Raw genomic sequence first — 23,202 nt, 5'->3', positions numbered from 1 at the left:
CAGCGGTAAGATGTCTATATCTATGACGAAAGTTATCTGTTCACTTGTAGCGGCTAGCTACGTAAAAAAAAGTGTATTGTTTACTGGCTTTGCTTCGCATCATGAACTCTCCTACAGAAATCAGTGTTTTCGACACGTTCGCTTCTTAAACTATTATTTCATGATGAAATTAAAAATGTGCCCATTAGTGAAACCTTTTCAATATGTTGCCTTGACTTCGGCTGCATTGACTTTTGCATAATCATCGTTGCCCACTGTAGTTCATTGTCGTAACGGACTCGAATGCTCACATTCGACGGCATCTGGCACTTTGGAGAGGTGTTCTCTTCACGGATGAATTTCGGTTGTCACTGCACAGGGCAGATAGCAGATTTTATTAGATTTTAGATTTAGGTCCTGAGTTTGCGGTGGTCCCTAAAGACCACTGTCTTAAGGGTGAGGGTGTTACGGCTCTTTGGTGTTAGTCCTCTTCGTTGTGCTGGTTCTTCAGTTTGCAGTTGTTTGGTTGAATGACCTGGAGCACTTGTGGCGCCCAGGAGTTCCAGCAGGTCCTCCTCCCCTTGGTTTTGGTGTTTAACTTTATGTTTTACACCCTTCAACATACACACAATAATTTCCACTCATGCACACCCTACATTCATTCATTCATGTTCACTTAAATTATTCTATTATTTAGTTAATATCCTGATTTGGTTGAATATGGCTTAATTTGGTTTTGTTAACCTCCAACACGATGTCCCCCCCGGACCCTGTGGATACGGTACATTTTATTGCCTTTTACTGTGGTCAGCCCGAGGCACACCTGTGAAATAATCATGCTGTCTAGTCAGCATCTCGATATGCCACGCCTGAGATGTGGATTCATTGTCTTGGCAAAGGAGAAGTGCTCACTAGCACAGAATTGTGAACAGTATTTGAGAGAGATGCATAGAAAAATGTTAGATCTTTGAGTTCAGCTCATGAAAAACAGGAGCAAAAACCAAAGTGCTGTGTTGTTGTGAGTGTGCATTTTGCGACAGACTCGCTGTGGCATCCCTGATGAAAAAGCCAACAACACATGTGCAGTAAATGAGTCATGGTCATCTTCATGATATCTTTATACTGAGCCTCTACTGAACAATGGTGGCACACTGCCTTCATCTTATGCACTTGTCTTGTGCGTTTACGTATTTCACAGAGAAGGCCAAGTGTTCCCACACAGGAGACTTGAACCAGAGGCATTTCAAGCTCTTGCTTCTCCTTGGTACTATTGCTAACCAAAGGATGGATGGCAATACCGTCACAAACACTTTCTATCCCTCACTTAATGCGTACCGTGTGGGAAAAGCCTGAAAAACCGTTACACTCCTGTTGTTTTCTGATGTGTGTTTGCTTTCATATGTTTGATATTTTATTAGTAACTAGAAATCTCAGAAGATCTGCCACTATTTTTTCTTGTCTTGGATCTTCTTTACCACTCTTCTTCCTCCTTTTTCCTCCTTGTCTCTTCCATGTCTTTTGTTCCTTATCTGTTCATCTGTTATTTTCTCCTTTTGTCTTTACTTTGCAACGCCACGTCCCTGCTATGCCTCCCCTCCATTCCCTGCTGTGGTTGTCCCTTGTCCTTCCTGCATCTTTTCCCCTCCTTCTACTCTGAATGAAACATTCACAGAAGCCACACCCACTCAGTACAGGCCCGCCCACACGCCTCCTCCCCCCCGACCACCTCCTGCTCCGCCTGCTCCTTCTGGCACCCCTTTGACTTACTCCTCCTCCTCTGATCCCCCACCAGTGTCCCCCAGCCCAGGCGTTGCCCTCCCCTCAGCCCCTCGCGACCTGGTCCCTGTCCTAGTGTCCAGCCGATTTGTCCGACTCAGCTGGCGCCCCCCAGAGGAGACAGGAGGATCCATCCAGACTTATGGCGTTTACTACTCCCAGGATGGTGTTGAAAGGTAAGACAGTTTCCTTGTTTTTTAGTTGTCGCACTGTACAACACATGAAAGAGATGGAAAACACATTAATAAAAAGATTAAATACAAGAAGGAAATGAAAAAATAATAAAAAAAAGAGCCCCTCCTTACTTTTATCCCTGTATTTTCACTGGAAGGGGCGTTGCAAGGGAGGGAGAGAAAGGCTTATTGGGAAGAGGAAGTCACAATGGTGACACCACTTCACAGCTTACTTATCACCGTCCGTTTGACACGAGCAGATCCTTTCACATGTTGGAAGATACTATCTTTATTCTTCATGATGGTCGCAGTGTTTCAGCAGCATGCACCCAATGTTGATTTCTTTATGTTGATGTGTTTGTCCGTCGATGTAAAGAGTACTTTTTCTTTTAGTGCACTATTAATAATTTATGGCAGTGTGTAAGGAAGGAGAATGTTGAGTTCATTTTCTTTAACTTTTTTCCTTCATTATGTCTCCCAAGCGTGAGGCAGGAAGTGAAAGTGAAAAGTGAAGGGAACATCGACAGGGTAAAAGGCTCAGAAAGTGGTGATTAACACTGGCTGTGGTCCAAGCCCCTCAAACACTGCGACCTGCATGATGAATAAAGAACATGTGAAAGGATCTGCTCCTATGAAATGGACAGTGATAACAAAGGCCTGTTTCTCCCCCCCTTACAAAATCCCTTCCAGGGTGCGAGACAACCACAAGGATAAAAGTAAGGAATTTTTCTTTTTTTTTTTTTTGGTAGTGTTTCATTTCATTGTTGTATTTCATCTTTCTACGACTGCATATGGGTCACATGGTATCCTAGTGGTTAGCATGTTTGCCTCACAGTCAGGAGATCGTATATCGTATATCTCCGTTGGAACATCTCTGTATGGAGTTGGCATGTTCTGCCCGTGTGTGTCTCCAAAGATTCCCGCATTCCAAAAACATGCATGCTAGGTTAACTGGAGACTCTAAATTGTCCATAGGTATGAATGTGAGTGTGAATGGTTGTTTGTCTATATGTGCCCTGCGATTGGCTGGCGACCAGTCCAGGGGGTACCCAGCCTCTCGCCCGAAGACAGCTGGCATAGGCTCCAGCATACCCGCCACCCATGTGAGGACAGAAAATGGATATGCATATTTTCAGTATATGCCCATTATGTGTTATATATACACTGGAAGTGACATAGGAGTTCATTTTAAAAAGGGGTCCCTGTGCATGAGGCAACCTCCATAAAGGCATTGTTTGATGAGTTTGGAATAACCTGAACCTCACACCCATTAAACCCTTGTAGGATGAACCAGGACAATTGTGAGCCATGATTTTGTCCAATTTTAGGAACCTCGGACTGTCACAAAATGAGATTATAGTACTTTATTGTTTATGAGTTAACAAGGCCAATGTGCACATGTGCTTGTGATTACCTGTGTGAGTTAGAGGATACAATATTGTGTTGCCCTGGATAAAACTAAATCAGTTGGCTTTATTTGCCCAGCGCAGAAGAATCAATTTTGCGCTCATATCATTTATGCTTGGGAGTCTGTTTTAAAGGTGAGTTTCCACCATCTCAGTTCAAGAGAAGCAAAAAAGACACTTGTCCCATCGCCATGATCTATGAACTTTACACCTTCAATTAATTGGTTTCTGACTGAATGCAGACAGCAAATGAAAATGTCATAAAGGTTTTAGTATCAGTGGGGGCCCCTCTCGTAGTAGGTAGTGTTTTTCTTTACTCCAGCTTTTAATCATGACTGAGAAAATGAAGCAATTGTTTTCTGCATGCGCATCAAGTCCTGAGGCAAACCATTAAAGTTTCTATCGTACATTTGCAACTATTCATACTTAACTTAACAAGCTTAACATGTACTTTTGTTCTCTGTGGTTCTACGTGAGGTTGGTGTGTTTAACTTATCACTGCTTTCATTTTGACATCGCTCCTAAAACTTGTGTACGGTCGGACATGAGAACGTCACAAGATTTCCACAAGGTCTGTTGTATTTTGCACGCCACAACTTTAGGTTAGCGTTGCTTTTTCTTAAAAACTTCAGCCAGAAAGTTTTTTTCCCCAGATGTAAGATTTGTGTATCTATACCAGATTAAGGAATAAATGGCAAGATTTGTTATTTTTAGGGGAGCTAACGACCTACCTCAGGATTACTGCTCCTCTGCCCTCGCCACTTCACAGACAGCAGTTTTACGAACACGTCACTGTTCAACGCCGGATGCTTCCATGTTCATTCAGTGATATCTCATATCTACGGTGGCTGGGAAGTGCAAAACACTTAAACCAACTCTGAAATACGTTAAAATCAGACAAAACAATTTAATCAAAGGAGAAAAAAAGGAACGGATGCCAATTACGGTGGATGTCGTCAATCTAAACATCTGAGTGTGCATGGTGTGTTGCATAAAGACATAGTATAGTTGAAAACAAGTCGATCACACAGCGATGAATGTAGCAGGTGAAGATAGCGCTTCTAACATGTCTATTTGCGTTCATACACCAAGTCAGTCTGCATGAATTCATTCCTGTATGTCAGTTTCACTGCGCTGTTTTTCATTGGACATTACAATGATATGCAGTTCATACTCAGTTCATACCACAAGATGGCACTGTTGGCACACGGATGTTATATTCTACCTGCATGTATCAATAAAGAAGTCGACTTGACTAAATGGTAGAGGTGTCATGAGACACTCAGGAGACGAGACAATACACAAGATTGGGTCTACGAGATGAGACGAGATTTTAACTTTTAAGAAAAGTAGAATGAACAAATATACGACAATATATTGCAATTTACTAATACAATTTCTACTACGTTACACTCTTCTGCACTGCGTGTATGCCTGCCTCCACCCTCCGAGACTGTATGACTGACAAAAGGGCTCACTCCATTCATGCTGTTCTTCTATGGAACAAACTCGTCAAGGTGCTGAAACCAATGCAGTAAACACCTCTTCCTGGTTGTTTGGAGGTGGGAGACGAGGAAAACACACACGCATGCGCATGGCGATGTATGACGCCGTCAAAATGATCAAATTCACTTTCATTTAATGTGTGATTAATTGATCACACAATTAATAATAATTTATTCATCATCATCCCAGGCCTCGTGCCCACAAGACATTTTTTTTCTGAACAGAAATCTTGTCACGTTTTAGTCTCACCCCTTTACTAAATGGCATCCCGTCACATACAATATGGGCCTGGTTGTTCAAAACTCGGTTATTTTAACCACCGGTTAACCCCTAACCAGCGGTTAAATTCTAAACCCGCCATTAGCTAACCGACCTGTTAAGTATGCGTTGTTCACAACTGATTAGTCATGTTGTTAGTTAACTGCACCGTCAAGTTAACCGAGTGGTTGACGTCACTGGTCAGCGCCAATATATCCCACAATTCCTCATTTTGGTGACTTATGGTTTAGCGAAAAATTGATAGCGAAATTATTTAACAAATTAAAAAAATATATTTTTGTTTAGTATATATTATTAATTAAAGTAAGCAATATTTAATATAGTTTCCAGCTTTACAGCAAAATGAACCTCTGGCCCTACGCCGGATACTACTTAACTAATTAAACAGCCTTCAAAGTAAAAGCCCAGACGCGCTTAACTTAAAAATGTTCAAATTGTATTCTGCAACAAATGAAGCTAAACATTTCACGAATTCAAACAAGCAAGCAATTTATGAAGGAGACAATTATATAAAAATGTTTTTGGTTAAAAATATTTTGCTCAGCACAAGCTGTTGGAAAAATACTGAAAGTCGGCTCGCCTTCAAAGTAAAAGTCTTAGGGTTCAACCTAATATTGGTGCCAAGACGATAGTACGTATAATAGCTATTCATGTATAAACCACACATGAGCCATATTTATCAAATGTGTGTTTTATTTGTTATTGTTACACGATTTTACAGAACACAGCGTTCAATACATTGCAAAGGCAAGACGATGTACACCATCAGACATGCTATACTTACAGTTCCTCTGGAAAGCTTTCAAAATAATGTAACTATCGCCTGAAATTGCAAGTTAATAAAAATACAATCTTGGGACGCCGATAAAGCTTCACATAGCTCTATGTACAATTATTCCATGAAAGTAGTTGTTGTTAAACAAGACTAAGATAGAATTTGCAAGCTTAACACGGTTCAATAAAATAGTTTCCTTTCAAATCTAGGCAGTTAAAAGCATGTTTTTCTGTCTTGCAAATATAAATAATTTGTCATGTGCTGAAAAGCTGCAATGTACAGTAAAGTGTGAAGTAATGCATAACCCAGACATCAGCAGCGCACGTAAGGAGACATGACAGTATGGCGTCATGAAGGCAGCGTTGGCTGCAAACTCCATCTTGAGAGTTAACCACCTGTTAAAAAGTTAGCGGTGGTCCTTAGGTGTGTTAACTTTAACGCCAAGTTAACAGCCGGTTAAAGTTAATTGAGTTTTGTACAACAAGATAACATTGCCCTTGAAGTTAACGGTCGGTTAAGTGTACTTAACCGGTGGTTATATAAATAACCGAGTTTTGAACAACCGGGCCATGATCGTGATCCTTAATTATTTAATTTGTGTTACTTTGCCGGGAAATATTTGTTTTAAATAGCGGAAGATGTGTTCCCTCTGGGCACTCTGGGTGTAACTTTACTTTCCCTCGTGAGTTCCAGTTCGACTGTTGCAACTGTTACGACTCCCCTCCTCACCCCGTATGTTACTTTTACATTTTACTTTCGTGCAACAGACCTGGGGCCTAACTTATTAAGCTTGTGTACACACAAAACAGGGTTGAAAAGTTGTGTGCGCCGTTTTCCACGGCAAGTAAGGTATCTGTAAAAACACAACTTGACATGAGATTGTGTGCACCGCTACGCCACCTTTGTAGTTGGCGTAAGCACCTTTTGGAGACATGGCAAAAAGGCGACGCACATTTAAAGTGTTGAGGTGAAATTATATGTTATAAACAAACATGCAATGGATGCCAGTAAAGATTTATTCATCATTGCATGAAAACATCATGCTGGTATTGAGTTAGAACATTTCTGGAACGTGTTGCTATTTGACGTGACACTGATGGATATCATTTGGCATTTATCACAAACACTAATATGCGCAAGCGTGTAGTATCCCCACGAAAAGATAAATAAAAATACACAATGCAGCGCTTGAATACTTCATTTTATTTCATAATCATGATAATATTTTGTGTTCAACTAATATTAATTGTAACAAACATCAGGTTGTCAATTAAATCATTCCAGGCATTAAATTTACACGACACAGAGCTAATATGTCCTTAATGCGCCGTATATCGCCGTTTGTCATTGCATATGTCCAGTATGTCATCAATGGCAACATGTATTTGTCTTACCAAGGCTTTTATTTGTGTGGATAGTGTCAGGGTCGTGTGCGTAAACGTACTCTTTTGTTGTGCTTAGAAATAACATACAGTAGTTCCTCATAAAAGAATTATAATCTACCAAATATGTTGATGGTGTTAATGTCATCATTAAGTTCAATATTTTTAAAATATCCGTCTGGAATTACAGCAAATAATTTTCGACATAACTTAATTCCTGTTTTTGAGTCATTGCGTCCACCCTTAAATGAAACCGATTTTGCGAAGCTTCTAGTCATCTAAAATGTGCTATCAATTAGGAAAAATGGAAATGCGTGCCTTGATATCCGACCACTGCATAGTGGACGCTACTTGTGTCCTCCAAATATTATTTTTTTACGGGCCTCCAGCTTCCACCTCAGTTTCGGTGAAGTTCTGCTTGTCTTTGGCGTCTCAACAGCCGTGATTCAGGAGAACCGAGCAGTCAAGTGTCATTAAATATGGACGCCGCTGTGCATTGACCATTTATGGCGAATTGATGGCGTGGAGAGGGCGTGACGTGGGGTGGAGTTGCGTACGCACATTTGGACAGCAGGTGAAGCACAAATTGCATGAATGTGTGCGTACAGCACTTTTTTTAGGTCTGAATATTTTTGTCCGTAAACACATTTTGGGTTTCTGGAAATCTGGCGTATGCAGACTTTTAGTCAGATTTCTACGCAGAGTTTTATCGATGAGGCCCCTGACTAATTGTTATTTATTTGGGTTTGTGTTTTATGACCTCTTATAAATTGAAACAGGGACACCAGCTTGGATTGCTGCTTTTAATCGTCGCATTATTTAAGGTAAACAGCGTACGCACTATATGGAACGCATTAATAAATATTTAAGGTAAACAGCGTACGCACTATATGGAACACATTAATAAATATTTAAGGTAAACAGCGTACGCACTATATGAACGCATTAATAAATATTTAAGGTAAACAGCGTACACACTATATGGAACGCATTAATAAATATTTAAGGTAAACAGCGTACGCACTATATGGAACGCATTAATAAATATTTAAGGTAAACAGCGTACGCACTATATGGAACGCATTAATAAATATTTAAGGTAAACAGCGTACACACTATATGAACGCATTAATAAATATTTAAGGTAAACAGCGTACGCACTATATGAACGCATTAATAAATATTTAAGGTAAACAGCGTACGCACTATATGAACGCATTAATAAATATTTAAGGTAAACAGCGTACGCACTATATGAACGCATTAATAAATATTTAAGGTAAACAGCGTACGCACTATATGGAACGCATTAATAAATATTTAAGGTAAACAGCGTACGCACTATATGAACGCATTAATAAATATTTAAGGTAAACAGCGTACGCACTATATGGAACGCATTAATAAATATTTAAGGTAAACAGCGTACGCACTATATGGAACGCATTAATAAATATTTAAGGTAAACAGTGTACACACTATATGGAACGCATTAATAAATATTTAAGGTAAACAGCGTACGCACTATATGAACGCATTAATAAATATTTAAGGTAAACAGCGTACACACTATATGGAACGCATTAATAAATATTTAAGGTAAACAGCGTACGCACTATATGGAACGCATTAATAAATATTTAAGGTAAACAGCGTACGCACTATATGGAACGCATTAATAAATATTTAAGGTAAACAGCGTACGCACTATATGAACACATTAATAAATATTTAAGGTAAACAGCGTACGCACTATATGGAACGCATTAATAAATATTTAAGGTAAACAGTGTACACACTATATGGAACGCATTAATAAATATTTAAGGTAAACAGCGTACGCACTATATGAACGCATTAATAAATATTTAAGGTAAACAGCGTACACACTATATGGAACGCATTAATAAATATTTAAGGTAAACAGCGTACGCACTATATGGAACGCATTAATAAATATTTAAGGTAAACAGCGTACGCACTATATGAACACATTAATAAATATTTAAGGTAAACAGCGTACGCACTATATGGAACGCATTAATAAATATTTAAGGTAAACAGCGTACGCACTATATGGAACGCATTAATAAATATTTAAGGTAAACAGCGTACGCACTATATGAACGCATTAATAAATATTTAAGGTAAACAGCGTACGCACTATATGGAACGCATTAATATATAAAGCTGTTTAAATATATAAATTTGTTTTCTGAAATGTTAATTACTTTCTTAGTGTTTTGAGCATCCCGGCCACCGACAAAACGGAAAGAGATTGGTTACCACTTCCTGTAAATCTGGGATGCACCTTCTAGTTTGGGTAATTGGAATTTATTTCAGTTTTTGAAAGTGTTTTGCACTTCTCAGCCACATATCCAATTCTTCATTACTGTTTGCTGACAACCATTACCGCGTAACCGGTTGAGGAGACGTGTCTCTATGCACCTCTGAGCGGTGGCGGGGCTGGAGCCAACCCTTTACTCCTGATCAATCGCAACAGAGGCAGAGTCATGAAGAGGGAGAGGCTGCCAATCCGAGTGTTTTGGCCCGAGGGAGAAGAAGGCACTTTTGCCCTTGACACAACCTTGATATTTATAGTGTATTGTTTTAAAAGAAACTTACTATCGTGCCACTTGTATTGTGTAACATCGGCACCTTGCATTTTATACGGCATGATGTTGCACCGCAGTGTTCCTCTCGGTTTATGATTGGGTGGGCTCGTGGGGTTGTGGCTTACGACTGTGGACACATGAACGCACGCAGCCTAGCCAACTGTAATGTGATCATTCTGCCAGTTTACATTGGGGTTGCACGTGCACAGTGGGTGTGTATGGGAAGGGTGGATTAAAGGGGGGAGCTTGGTAATAGGGTAAGTGGATGGACGAGCATCGACACAAACACACCACACACACATGCATAATGCGATTGCGCCTCTGCACACGATAGTGATCATTTGAGAGATTGTAAACGTGTAGAGACAAAAACCACATGGCAGGGGAAACACTGCACTTATTCTCTTTATTTGCTGCGTGTAGTCATTGCTCAACACTTATTTCTTTTCATTCCTTTATTGCTGCTTTATGAAACACAAAAAAGAAAAAGTGCCTCAAAGACAGCGCCGCGATTAAATAGAAAATTCAAATCAAATGAAAACATTTCTGTGCAGTCTAATTAAATAAGACATTAATACTCAATAGATTGTGTCGTCTAAATGAGACAAAAAAAGTGCAATAGAAATATTCAATTAAACCCGATAGACAATCTACTTTCTAGTCTATTAAATACACAAAGTACTACATTAGGATTGGGTTTGGGTTAGAATTGGGATTGGGGTTACAGGTTTGGAGTCAGGGTATGTTATTACTGTGCAATCTAAAATCTTTTAGCCTAAAAAAAGAACAGTATGAAAAATAATAACATTGGGACCACAGTTTTGACATATTGATTTAAAAATCTGATGCCAGATGGAAGAAAACTGTCCTTCTAGATGTCTTTGCACAGATGCTTCTGCATTCTCTACCTGACTGTATGAGAGAGAAGAGAGTGAGAAAAGGGTGAGGAGTTTTTCATGATGCAGCACCCACTTCGAATTCATCTGTGGCTGCGCTGGATATCTCTTGCAGGGATGACAGTGGGTCACCCTCTCTGCTGTTGTTAGAGTCCTAATCTATCTCTCTCCGGTACACTGATAACACAGTCATAGATGTCTTGGAAAGTCCTGCCCTCCTCGGTTTTGAGATGGAGGGGCCTTTGGTCTTACGAGCTAATTTAGGTGTGAGAGCCGACTTACACCAAATTTTGACTGACATCACAGTCTAGGAACAAAACTCATCCGTAACCCGAGGACCACCTGTATAGATTTTTGATGCTGGTGTTAACAAGTTCCAGGATGCAATAAGCCAAGGTTGTATGTACAGTCGTTAGTAGACATACAGTACTATGCTAAAATCTCTTGCATTGATGAATGCGCCTTAGGTTTTCCTAGCCACTTGTGCATTCGCCAGAGGGGAGGCATATACACTGCTGTCATTTTTGGTGGAAAGTAGAGAGGTTGATGTTTGACCACCAGGAACTCTACATCATGTTGAGATTTTATTTTAGCATCACTCCACAATGACTTGTTTGTGTAAATAGCGAGGCTGCCACTCCTGTGCTGATCAAAAGCTGAAGCACTGTGTTGCTCTGTGTAGCGCAGGGGTGCTCACACTTTTTCATCCTGTGAGCTACTGTTAAAATGACCAAGTCCCAAAGACCTCTTACTATAAACACAGAAAATATATGTATTTAGTATATTTATTAGTATGAGTATTCATGTACATTGTGCATGTATATCTAGCATGCAATTTACAAGTGAAAATGATCCACCTTTACTATAAAACACAACAAATCTAACTTTGAAACTTCTATACTAAATACTAATTAATTTCTCTTGGCGATAAATAAAGTATCTAGCTAGCTAGCTATCTAGTATGTCACATTCACAGTTCATCAAATCACAATTCAGTTCAATATGACAATAAATATAATTACACATAATTCTTCAATAGCTCTGTACATAATGTGAGTAGTATGTCAGTCAAAATAGCTACATAGCGTTCATGATACATAGTTCATGTATTACGTCCCGTTAGCATTTGCTGCTGAGGCCATGCGGTATTGCGTTAATGATTCTATTTTTACATTGTGACATAGTAAAACAGTCAACAGCCAGCCAAAGATTTTATTGTGTCCATCAGGTTTAAAGGGGCACGTTTCTGTAACTTCACATTGTTCCATTGGTGCACAGGGCCTGTGGTTTATAAAAAGTGGTTGATCCTTGGTCTTGAAAGTATATGAGACCTCCTGTATTTGTGAGAGTGCTGCTGAAAATGACATGGTGTAAGTGTTGTATACTAACACTACTGTATGTCAGATATGGTAGTTTTATCCTTTCATTACATCTCTGCTGCACACAGCGGCTCTAAACGTTTAGTAAAAACCCTCTGGGTGACATTGTCAAGTCCCCCGCTGATGTTAAATGGTAACCTCTGACAGTCAAAGCTCCAGCTGAATGCTTTCACATCCAGGCTTTTAAGCTTTGTTACCTGGGGGACTGACCAGCCTGCAGCGTTTTTGGAGCGTCAGGAAGGACTAAAGAGCCTTTGAGTTTTCTTTATGAAAGAACACAGAATCTGTCAGTTGTTAAAGGCTTACGGAAAGAACAAAAAAGATTTACAGATGATTTTGTCTGTGCTAATGACTTTGATAGTAATTACATTACATACAACAAATGTTATGACTGTCTCTGAACTGTATGACTACCGCTTTTGAGTTGCTTTTGAGTTACTGTCAGCAAAACTGTGGAAGTGCACCTTAACATTACAAAGTAAGACATCGAACTGGAATTATTATTATTTCACAAGACAGTAATGCCAAAACGTACAAATTAAATGAACTATTCCAACTGAAACGGCGTTGCTCTTCACACAATCAGAAGAGGAATATAAATATGAAAAAGTCAGTTGTTAGACATGACACAAAGCACCTGGCAGCTACATGCAGCTCATGGCAGGTGGCCTTATTTCTTGCTAGAGCAGGAACGTAATAATAATGGCTTCTTACGGTCTATTAAGCTGTACAGATGGTGCTCACATATACTCTTTCACAGAAAGGAGGTGATATTCATGATCAGCTGCTAGTTAACCACCTCTCTGCATTTTATGATGCTTGATACTATGTGCAAGTGGGGGAGGGGTGTGTTGAACATGTTAGACCAAGCATGGGCAAACGACGGCCCGTAAAGCTTTTTGATTTGGCCCGCACAATTTTTCCAAATTTTTTTTATTAAAATCAAAGCTGTTGCCGGCGAGAGGATTTGCAGTGCCATTTTGAAACGGTTTCTGGACTAGAGGTTTTTCAAGCGACTGCCTCGCAGAAAAAAACGATGCGTGACGGAGAAGCAAGCTTTATGTGATAAACTCTGTGATTCAACTCTTATGAGCTATATTTGTTATTATTATATTTGTCCAAACAAATGTACCTTTAGTTGTACCAGGCGTTAAAATAGATCAATAAACTGAAGAAACAAAGGTGGTCTCATGTTTTTTTCCATGACTGTATACCCTTCTGTATATACAGTATAAGGGGCAGCATGGCTCAGGTGGTAGAGTGGTCGTCTCCCAACCTAAAGGTTGCGGGTTTGATCCTCCGTCCTCCTGTGATCATGTCAAAGTGTCCTTGGGCAAGATACTGAACCCCCAGTTGCTCCTGATGCTGCGTCCTCAGTAGTAAGTATGCTAGCAGAGTCAAAGCATTTTGCGTGCCTTGGAGGTGGAAAAGCGCTATACATGTGTGTCAGTGAGGAAACGGTAGCTCTTTCTGTTGTAGAATAGACCACAGTCTTCCATGAAACAGCAATGAATTAATGAATTCATTAGTGTCTGACAAACCGCGATATAGCGATGGATTGATAATCGAACCGCAATATTGTGAGGGAGAATTGGGTATATAAATATTTTAGTGCCCACTTTTCCTCAAAGTAGAGCTTTTACAAAAAGCTACTCAGAGAAACCCAGGCTTTTGCAAGCAGAGTAAAAGAGGTTTTCGATGCTGCGAACAAAACAACTGAAGAGGGTGAAATAAATAATGAAATGGTCTGACATTTGCGTTTTCTGAGTATCAGAGAGAAAGAGCAGGAGAAATAAGAGAGAAAAAAAGACTTTTCTGTCAGTGGGTTACTTGTTTTGCAGGATGCAGACTCACCTCAAACACTGGCTTTTGAAGAACAAACTGACTTCACACAGAAGATCTGCTGGTTCAATCCATGTCCAGCTTGGAAGGCCTTTCAAGCTTCAACTTACATGAATATTTGGGTTCAGGAACCCTGAGAACTGTATCTTTGCACTTACCTCCTTGCTTCTGCTGTTGGATTCAAAGTCAGTTTGCCATCTGATTAGTGTTTAAATGCTCAGGCATAGCAATAATGGTTCTGATGGTCAAAAGTCAAGTGTAAGCTTAAAGTTCCTTGCTTTGCTTTGACCCAATGTGCCCAAGGCTATTGTGTGTACCACTGAGTCAAAGTTGGGGTTGAAAAAGAGGATGTTTGCAGGTGACAGTCAGCCTTCAGCAGACCTTCAGCTTTCTCACTAAGGCAGTTGTCATCGTGGAGGTGTGTTTTGGTATCACTGGCATCTTGTGAATAGTATGCGGCCCAGATTCCAAAAGAAGCGGATCTTGCTCTGTTTCAGAAAGTCTGGGTACGTGTGGGAATTCACAGCTCCCCAACCGTGTCTCTTTCATTTTCAATGTAATCTACATCTGCACTTTAAAACAAAAACAAAGTATCAGGTTCCTCTCAAACAAGAGCACTCTCCCCCAAAGCTGATCATCTCTATGTTGAAAATGACCATATAGTCCGCAGTTTTTGGAAGATCAATATGAATAATAATTTGAAGATACATAAATGAAAAATCCTGCACCGGATGTCTGGAGATGCACCAACATTTTATTGGACCTTTCTTGGTCTCACCTCCTAGGTGACCTCAGGATCTCATCCCTGCTATATAATGTAAGATAATGTTGTCCTGATGGCTTTGTCGAGCTGGAAAGTTTACTGAGGCATTTTGCCACTTAGTATGTAGCTTCCAGGATTAGATTCAGCACCTCTAAATCTGAATCCATGGTTCTCATTTGGAAAAGGATGGATTGCCTCCTGTGTTGGGAGCATGCAAAGTCCTCCTTCTGGTGGAGGAGTTTATGTATCTCAGAGTTTTGTTCACGAGTTAGCGAAATATAGATTGCACGATTGACAAAAGTATCAGTGTAGCAGGAACACAGCTGCTGTATCGGACTGTCATGGTAAAGAGAGAGCTGAGCCAAAAGTTAAATTTACCGTTCCATCTTTGTTCTTACCTTACCTGTGGTCAGAATATTTGGGCAGGGGCCGAAAGAACAAATTTGCGGATACAAGCAACAGAAATGAGTTTCCTTCGCAGGGCAGCTGGGCTCTCCTTAGAGATAGGGTGAGGAGGTCATCCGGGACGGACTCAAGGGTAGAACTGCTGCTCCTCCACATAGGGAGAAGCCAGATGATATAGCTTGAGCATCTTATTTAGGACGCCCTAATGAGGTGTTCCAGGCATGTCCAACCAAGGAGTCCCTGTGGTCAACCTCTGACTCACTGGAGGGATTATGTCTCATACCTGGCCTGGGAATATGTTGATATCCACTTGGTGGAACTGGAGTAGATGACTAGAGACAGGGAATTCTGGGCATCCGTGCTTAGACCGCTGCCCTGGCAATCTGTACCCTGATGAATTGAAAGAAAATAAATAGCTGAATGAATGCGTAGATGGATGAGTGAATGGATGGACGGACGAATGCTTGGGTAGTGATTCAGTTATGCTGGTAACAGAGAAACAATGAAGCATCCTCCCCCATTATGCTTGGTGCATGGCGTAAGTAAAAAATAGCAGATGTTCTACAGCAACAGCAAATAATCCGTTCTTAATTAGCTGTATATCGATATGATACATCATAGTCTATTCATATGATATATCATAGTATATTGTTATGCATCGCCAGGCTGGACGGCAATACTGCACTGTGAAATAGAGATTGGTGACATGAGTTTGATATTCACATTCTCATTTCACGTCTCATCAACAGGCACGACAAAGACATTTAACCCTCGGGTTAGCAAGAAGTGGGATTCATTTTTTAAAGCTGGAAATTCATTTGAAATAAATGCACTTTGGCAGCAGTCATTTGCAGTATGCAGTAGGAAAGAAAAAGACTGGTCTTTGTCACGTGTCGTATGTACAGCAAAATTGGTCTCTGTGTTTAACTCATCCTCTTGAGGAGCAGTGGGCAGCCATTGTGCGGGGCCTGCAGACCACAGCCGGGTTGTAGGTCAGCATCTAGGCCAGTCAAGCATTCGCGTGTGGGGAACCCTGGGGGCAATGTGGGGTAAAGTGTCTCGCCCAAGGACACAAAAACAGTGACTGGGATGAAGGAGGCAGGATTTCAACGATCCTCAGCAGATATTAAAGCATAGGACCCTTAGCACTTTAGGAATGAAAAACTGCACCTATTTCTACTATAAAGCCCTAAAAAGAACCTCCAAAAATGCCAACAGTGTTCTATGAACAACTGATCTGTATATAAACCAACCTACGACGTTGTTATTGTAGCAGCTAACACAAACAACTATTTGTTTCTAACATAGCACCCCACACCACAACCGAGTGTTGTTCAAAACAGTGCAATAGGACACCAATCTGTACTGACTAGGAAACAAGAAGAAGCATATGAACAACTACGAATAGACAACCACATTTTCGGTAAAATATTAGCCCACTGTGTTGGGATATCATTTGCTATATGGTCCCTGTATCACAATCAATATCATGACGACTTACTCGATGGACAGTTGTCCGTCTGGTCTCGCTGGTCTGGGGCATCTTTTCCAGTTTATTTTGGGTAGGTGGAAAAAAGTTTCTCTTACGGCAGGGTTTGCTAGCGCTAACAATTCTTTGTTTGTTGTGATGCAATCTCTTGGAGCAATGTCGTCTTCGCCATACACACAAAGCATTTCCATCGATGGTAACACTGTATGCCACACTCCAATTCCGTCGGCATGGCTTGATAAGCTCCACATTTACACCACCAAGTCATGCCCCCCATCTGCTACGAAGTTTCACTCTCTCTTCTTGTGGACTCAGCTTCTAAAACCTGTAGATTATCCTCAGTATCCTTCGGGCTCAAAAATAAAAGGTTCTGGATCCTCATTTGTCCAAAATTAGTCGGCGGTGGCGGATCTCACAAATTCTGCCATGATTAGTAGTAGTCAACAGACACACGCTTGACACGCTACTGTTGTTGGTGGAAGGAGCACTAGATGTGAAATCATTGCGCCCAGGAAAGAAGTTCCGGTAATGTTTAAAAATACGGCAAAATACTTTAAATATTGCATGTTATCATGAATGTACCTGTTAATGTGCATCATCACAGCATGTATAGAAAACGATAAAACGTTGTTGGAGGTTTTTTTAGAGAGCTTTATAGTTGAAATAGGTGTGTCCCATGACGTGCATTGTTAGCTCCCTCATGCTAACGTGTGCTCATCTTTCACATAACGGTTTTGGATGGTGGGCAAAATTCCAAAAAAAGTGCAGTTTCCCTTTAAATGTCCTAAAATCTTCTGTATCCCATTTTGTGTTTCATTTGAACTGAAATCCCTAAGTAAGACAAAACATGTTTTGAGTTACTTACTGCAAACAAACATTCAAACAAACATTCAGGCACTCATTAGCAGATCAAAAGTTTAAGACCATAGATCAGAAAAACCCGAACCCCTCCTAAAAGGAAATAACATTTTCAAAAAGGAACTCAATAGTTCAATCACCTCAAAAATGGGTTTGGGCATGCTTGATGCCAGTGTTTCCAGGAGGCTAGTGGGAATGTTGCTGTAGGTGGTGAAGATGGCTTCATGAAGGGCATCCACTGGAGCTGAAACTGTAAACGTCCCTTGCCATCCATCCCCCAAATATTCTCAAAACATTTTCTGTCCCACTCCCATTTCTTCTTTTTTTTGAATTTTGAAGCTCTACTTAGAACCTCCTTAAGATCCATTAGTGCAAAATATAAATTCTTAAATAAATAATGTTTTCAACTGTTTTTAAGATTTTGATCAGGAGTGTATATGAAACATTTTGGAGTAAGTGTCATGTGACTATCCCAGGATATGGCTTCCGTCACAATAGCAAAGTAAGACGCTCAATAAATGTCATAAATGTTTCAATGATTTTCAACGAATGTATGTTCTTTACTCCAATCCAAAGTACATTTGTGCGACACAAAAAAAGTGCCAAGTTGACTTCTTTTCAAATAAAGAATACATTTAGCATGAACAATGTAACATAATCTTTGCCAAAAATTAGTGGTATTTTCGTCATTTTTCTATGGCAACTGGAAAAAGTGGTGTGCAGTTTGTATTTGACGCTGCACTGGCAAGTGTCATCAGCTGCTGCTTTTGTCTCATCTCTGCAGTGGTGATTAGACATCTGCAGTGGCGCTGTAATCTGAGGATTAACGGTAGTTAGCGAGGGATTACATAGATTACTCCCGTGATTATCTGCATTGTTGCAAAATAAAATGTGGCTCTCTTGTTAATTCTGTAATATGTTAAAATGTAAACTTCAACACAGTCCAAATGGTGCATTTACCACATCACTGAATGGACAACAACTGATGTTTTTTTTGGAAAAAAAATAAATAAAATAGCATTTTAGTATGTTTGATTTTTCAAAAAAGTGTTTTCCTGCCACAGGGAGAGGTCAGTAAACGTGTCAGAGCCCGAGTCTTTGGAACTGACTGTTTCCAACCTGAAGCCAGAGGAGAGCTACAGCTTCAGAGTTGTGGCTTACAACGATGTGGGACCAGGAGAAAGCGCCGCCCCCCTGAGAATCACAACCAAACCCGATCGTAAGATATAAAAAAGCCATGCATCTTATGTCTTTTCAAGTGTTTGGAAATCATGACGCAGTAAATTAGCAAAAACAGCACATATACAAAGATCAGTATACTGTACATAACTTTTTTTTATTATAACAAGTGTATTGCACAACACAATAGCAACAGAACCAATGTTGTAATCCCAATCAGGAAAAAACTGCTCAGCAACATAATGTACAACAGTTGTTTCACATCAATACGCATTTTGAAGGCATGCAAGTGTACATGAAATAACCGGTAATTTGTATTTTTTTATTATTATTTTTTTATTATTAAGACGTACATCAAGATGTTGTAGTTTTTTACTGCTGACTCGGTGCTAAACAGAGGCTGTATTATAAACCCTGCACCCAGTGACTATAGATGACGTGCAGTAAACTGAATAGGTACGTTCATTGGAACATTCGGGTATGTTCTTTGTTTGGCATTATTGTGTGCCATCACATGTCCAACAAGCATTTTTCAATGTACTAGTTTACTTGGGGTTTCTTATTGCTTTATTCCTCCTGAAAGAATCTACTTGCACTTCTCTACGGTATTTACCATGAAACCATGGGTTGTTCTGGAAGAGAGCTGTGCAGTCAGTTTGTAAACTATGCTGTCTGTTTTTGCAGTCCAGGTTCCCAGCAGGATCGAGTCACTACGTGCTGAAGCTCTTTCTCCAACTTCCATCCAGATCAACTGGGAGCCTCCCAACGCTCCAAACGGACCCATTCTGGGATACAGGGTGCTATGGACCGAGAGCTTATCAAGCAAGGAACAGGTGAGTCTCGTGACACACGTCATTCTACTGGATGCAGAATCACCCCCCAATGAATGGAATATTTGAAGCATGGAGTTCTGCTGAATGGCAAACATCCCATGTCACTGTGTGTACATTCACTGAGCACTTGAAACAACTCCTGTACATGCATATACTTGTACTATACTAACATATACTGTGTAGTTTGACTGGACCCATAGCTTTAATTGCAGCTAACCTCTGCATAAATCCACTGGCTGCCGTCAGCCATCATTTCCCTTATGTGGCGAAGGTTGAGGGGGATTAGACTGACGAAATTGAAATGAACGTGCAGACTCTGACTCGTTGATTAACCTAATATGCATGTTTTTGGAATGTGGGAGTTTTAGGACTACATAAACATGAAACTATCTAAAAAAACTTTAGACTCTTTTCTTTCATCAGAAAAAAAAGTTTGTTTCTAGCCTTTTTGGGTCTTTAGATATTAATATAAGATAAACATAGGCTAGTGTCAGCAAAAACAGAGAAAACAAGCTTTTTCTGCAAAGAAGCAAATTCAGGCAGTGACGGTGGGGTCTGCTGGATGTGGGGATGAATCCCTGCTGCTGACCGAGCCAGACAGAAGCCACTCGTCAGAAGAATCAGGCTGAACTTGTTCCGGTGTCGCACCACATGGCTCAGCAACGCTAACCACCACCTTGTTGCTTCGGCTGCCATTGTCAACTGCATTTGTGTCTACGTCACCTGCATCACCCATGTCACCTCTATCTTTCGTGATCGTGTCACTGCTAAAGGCAGATCCACCGCCAGACAAGCTCTGTGACAGTGTTAGCTGCCTGTAATTTATCCCGCTCGATTTCTGCGTGTGTTTTGGAAATTTTCCTCTCTCACCCCACAATCCGTCTTCTTCATAGACAATCTGTTGCTGCCGGTTGGAGGAAAAGAGAACTGTTGTCCCCAACTGGGACAGAAATACATTCACACAAGTCAGAAATTCTCACACAAGATGAATAAGACTTTGATCTGTAGCTCTCGCGAAAAAAAGCAATAGACGTCTTTGGCAGTCAACGTTACTCTTTGAAAAGACGTCAATAGACGTCTTTGGCAGTGAAAGAGATAATTACGTTAAAATTTTTAGCGTCATTAATGCATGTGCATGATGTCAAGGCACACCTCTCTTTAATGACAGCAGATGAAGCGACAGTAGCTTCCCCACAGTCTCTTCAATAACTTTATTTTGACCTGAACACATAAACAGCAGTGCAATTCCAACACCCTGTGTGTGTCTCCAACACACAAACACGTCTCTTAGTCCGCTCTCCTGGGAAAGACTCTTCTCCATTGTCACTAGCTGACAGGGAGGTACATTCACCAATGGATCCATGAACATTTAACATCACTTTTACCTTTGTTTAACGCTCTTGTTGGCAAAAAGACAGCGATGAGCAGTGAGGGAGCAGGGGAAGGGAGAGCCACACGGACATCACCTTCGTGTTTTGTCATGAGTTATTTCTTAAATTCAGTAGTGTTTTTCACCTTCTTTATTAAAATGCTGGAACTAGCAACTTTCTTTAGCTATATTGTGGGAAGAAAAGCTGTGTTAGTTAGCAAAGAGCCGGAGACAACCGCTGATGATGTCATAGACGGGTGGTGGAGGTGGGGATCAATGACTTCAGGGTGTGAGTTGAGAGCACATTTTTTATGAAAGACACATTACGAACACAGTTGGACTCATGTAGTGTATTAATAACGTGACAAGACTGAGTCGCATCAAATTCTTTGTTTGGGCATTTGGGCATTGAATGAAACAGACTGTTTGTGTAACATTCGCATATGAGTTTGCCAAATGAATGTGTCGTACAGGATACCACACTATTTTGTCTACTAAGTACAGTAGTACCTCGCATAACGTAAACCTCCTTTTACATAAATTCCACAGAACATAAAGAATTTATGTTTTTAAGTTTTTGCTTCGTATTACAGAAGAAATTCCATATAACATAAAGCGTCAAGTCAGTGCAAGTCTTTTTTTTTTTTCAATCAACTTTATTTATGCCTGAAGTCGGTGCAAGTTCAGACTAACACTTGGTGACGCCTTCTGACGCATCACGCTCTCATTGGCTGATTTTCGGGGCACCGCCTCCGCTCTCGTCTCATTGGCTGATTATCGGGGCATTTACATGTATTTACATGTGTTTTACGCTTCGTATAACATAAAAACCCTGTAACATAAAGGTTCTCGGAACGGATTATTTACGTTGTAGGGGCGTCTACTCTATTGTGAAATTTGGGTGTGTGGCTGAATAAAAAAACAATGGTATTAGCATATCAAAGGATAAAATATAACAGTTAAGCCCAGTATTGTTTGAGAACCGAGACAGTGTACGAAAACACAGGCGTTCGAAAACCGAGGTTTGACTGTATTTACATTTATAAATTTGTATAATTTTTTTCCTGGTCTTGAGTTTTTTTTCAGGAGTGTACATTGGCGTACACCATCTGGCTCGCAATTACAGAATATGCGTGATCTGTCTGTGGTCACACACTTCCCATTACAAAAATCTGAATTGTGTCACTTGAAAGATCTGTTGTAAATCCAGTAGAAGACATATTAATCAACACACAATTCATATTTTCAAAAAGGTGTCTGGTCTTTGTCAATATACTGTACAGTATGAAGAAGTCTAAAGTCCTATGAATGATCTGTGTTCAGAGTGTCAATGTCAGTGGATTGAACTACAAGATGGAGGGACTGAATAAATTCACTCAATACGTGGTCTGCGTTTTGGCAGTCAACCGCTTTGGACCTGGACCCACCTCAGAGAGCATCATTGTCACCACCCAATCAGATGGTGAGTGCTGTACCTCTTCATTTATCTGCTGTTGGTAACTAGATGTCAGCAACATGTTATTATGTTATAAACCTTCAACCAACCAGCTTATGCAGACATTTCTACCACAATAATTATTATAATCAATCATACCATTTCAAGTCAGTACGCAAACGTGGCCATCGTCTTGATGTGTATGATCTGCTACGTATGACGCGTCACGGTTGGTGGCTTATGTGAATGGTTGGTGTGTGTGTGTGCGCTGCAAAGGCAAAGATCAGCTGTGCACACTTCAATGTTGTGTTTTTCTGTTGTCAGTCATTTCACTTGGGACCTTGGGTCTTTTAATTAAGGTCTTCTCAGTCTGACACTAATAAAGTTCACACACACAAACACACACACACACATATATATACTGTATATATACATATATATATGAATTTTTATCACATAATATTAGGTAACGCATCATAACATTTATTACAAAACAGATTTATTTCACAAATGCTGGGAGCCTTAGTATACTAATTTGGTGGCAATGCGTGGCAGACCCAAGTGCTTGGAAGCAGTAAGGTCAAAGTGGAATGTTGCTCTAAAAAGGTTTAATTCCAAGATGTAGAAACACCGGATCCAAAATACAAAGCTACAGCTTGAAGTCCAGAGAAAACACAAAACAGAAACAAAGAAGGAACCCTCTGGAGAAGTCAGCAGGTCGGTTGGGATGGTAAGCCCAGCGGTGTCATTGGAACCCATCCAGGGGGGCGGCTGGGACGGCAAGTCCAGCAACATTGACACCCCTCTGGGTGCTTGGCCAAGGAGGAGTTGGAGGAGTCGTACGCCATTGCTGCAGGTGAGCA

The 23,202-nt window shown here is 40.4% G+C and overlaps 1 protein-coding gene across 3 annotated transcripts in view; it reads left to right on the top strand.

Annotated features, from left to right (window-relative positions):
- Positions 1–23,202, top strand: part of dcc (DCC netrin 1 receptor) — a 367,931-nt gene that overhangs the window by 208,173 nt on the left and 136,556 nt on the right. For 2 of the 3 annotated variants that reach the window (XM_054756232.1, XM_054756234.1), the window contains exons 8-11: positions 1,652–1,931; positions 18,588–18,742; positions 19,387–19,535; positions 22,228–22,366. In XM_054756232.1, the coding sequence (XP_054612207.1) occupies positions 1,652–1,931; positions 18,588–18,742; positions 19,387–19,535; positions 22,228–22,366 (723 nt within the window). The remainder of the gene's footprint in view (positions 1–1,651; positions 1,932–18,587; positions 18,743–19,386; positions 19,536–22,227; positions 22,367–23,202) is intronic. The other variant, XM_054756233.1, reaches the window with a different exon arrangement.

The sequence above is a fragment of the Dunckerocampus dactyliophorus genome, chromosome 17 (assembly GCF_027744805.1).
Source record: "Dunckerocampus dactyliophorus isolate RoL2022-P2 chromosome 17, RoL_Ddac_1.1, whole genome shotgun sequence".
NCBI lineage: Eukaryota > Metazoa > Chordata > Actinopteri > Syngnathiformes > Syngnathidae > Dunckerocampus > Dunckerocampus dactyliophorus.
This window is presented reverse-complemented; position numbering and strand designations above follow the sequence as displayed.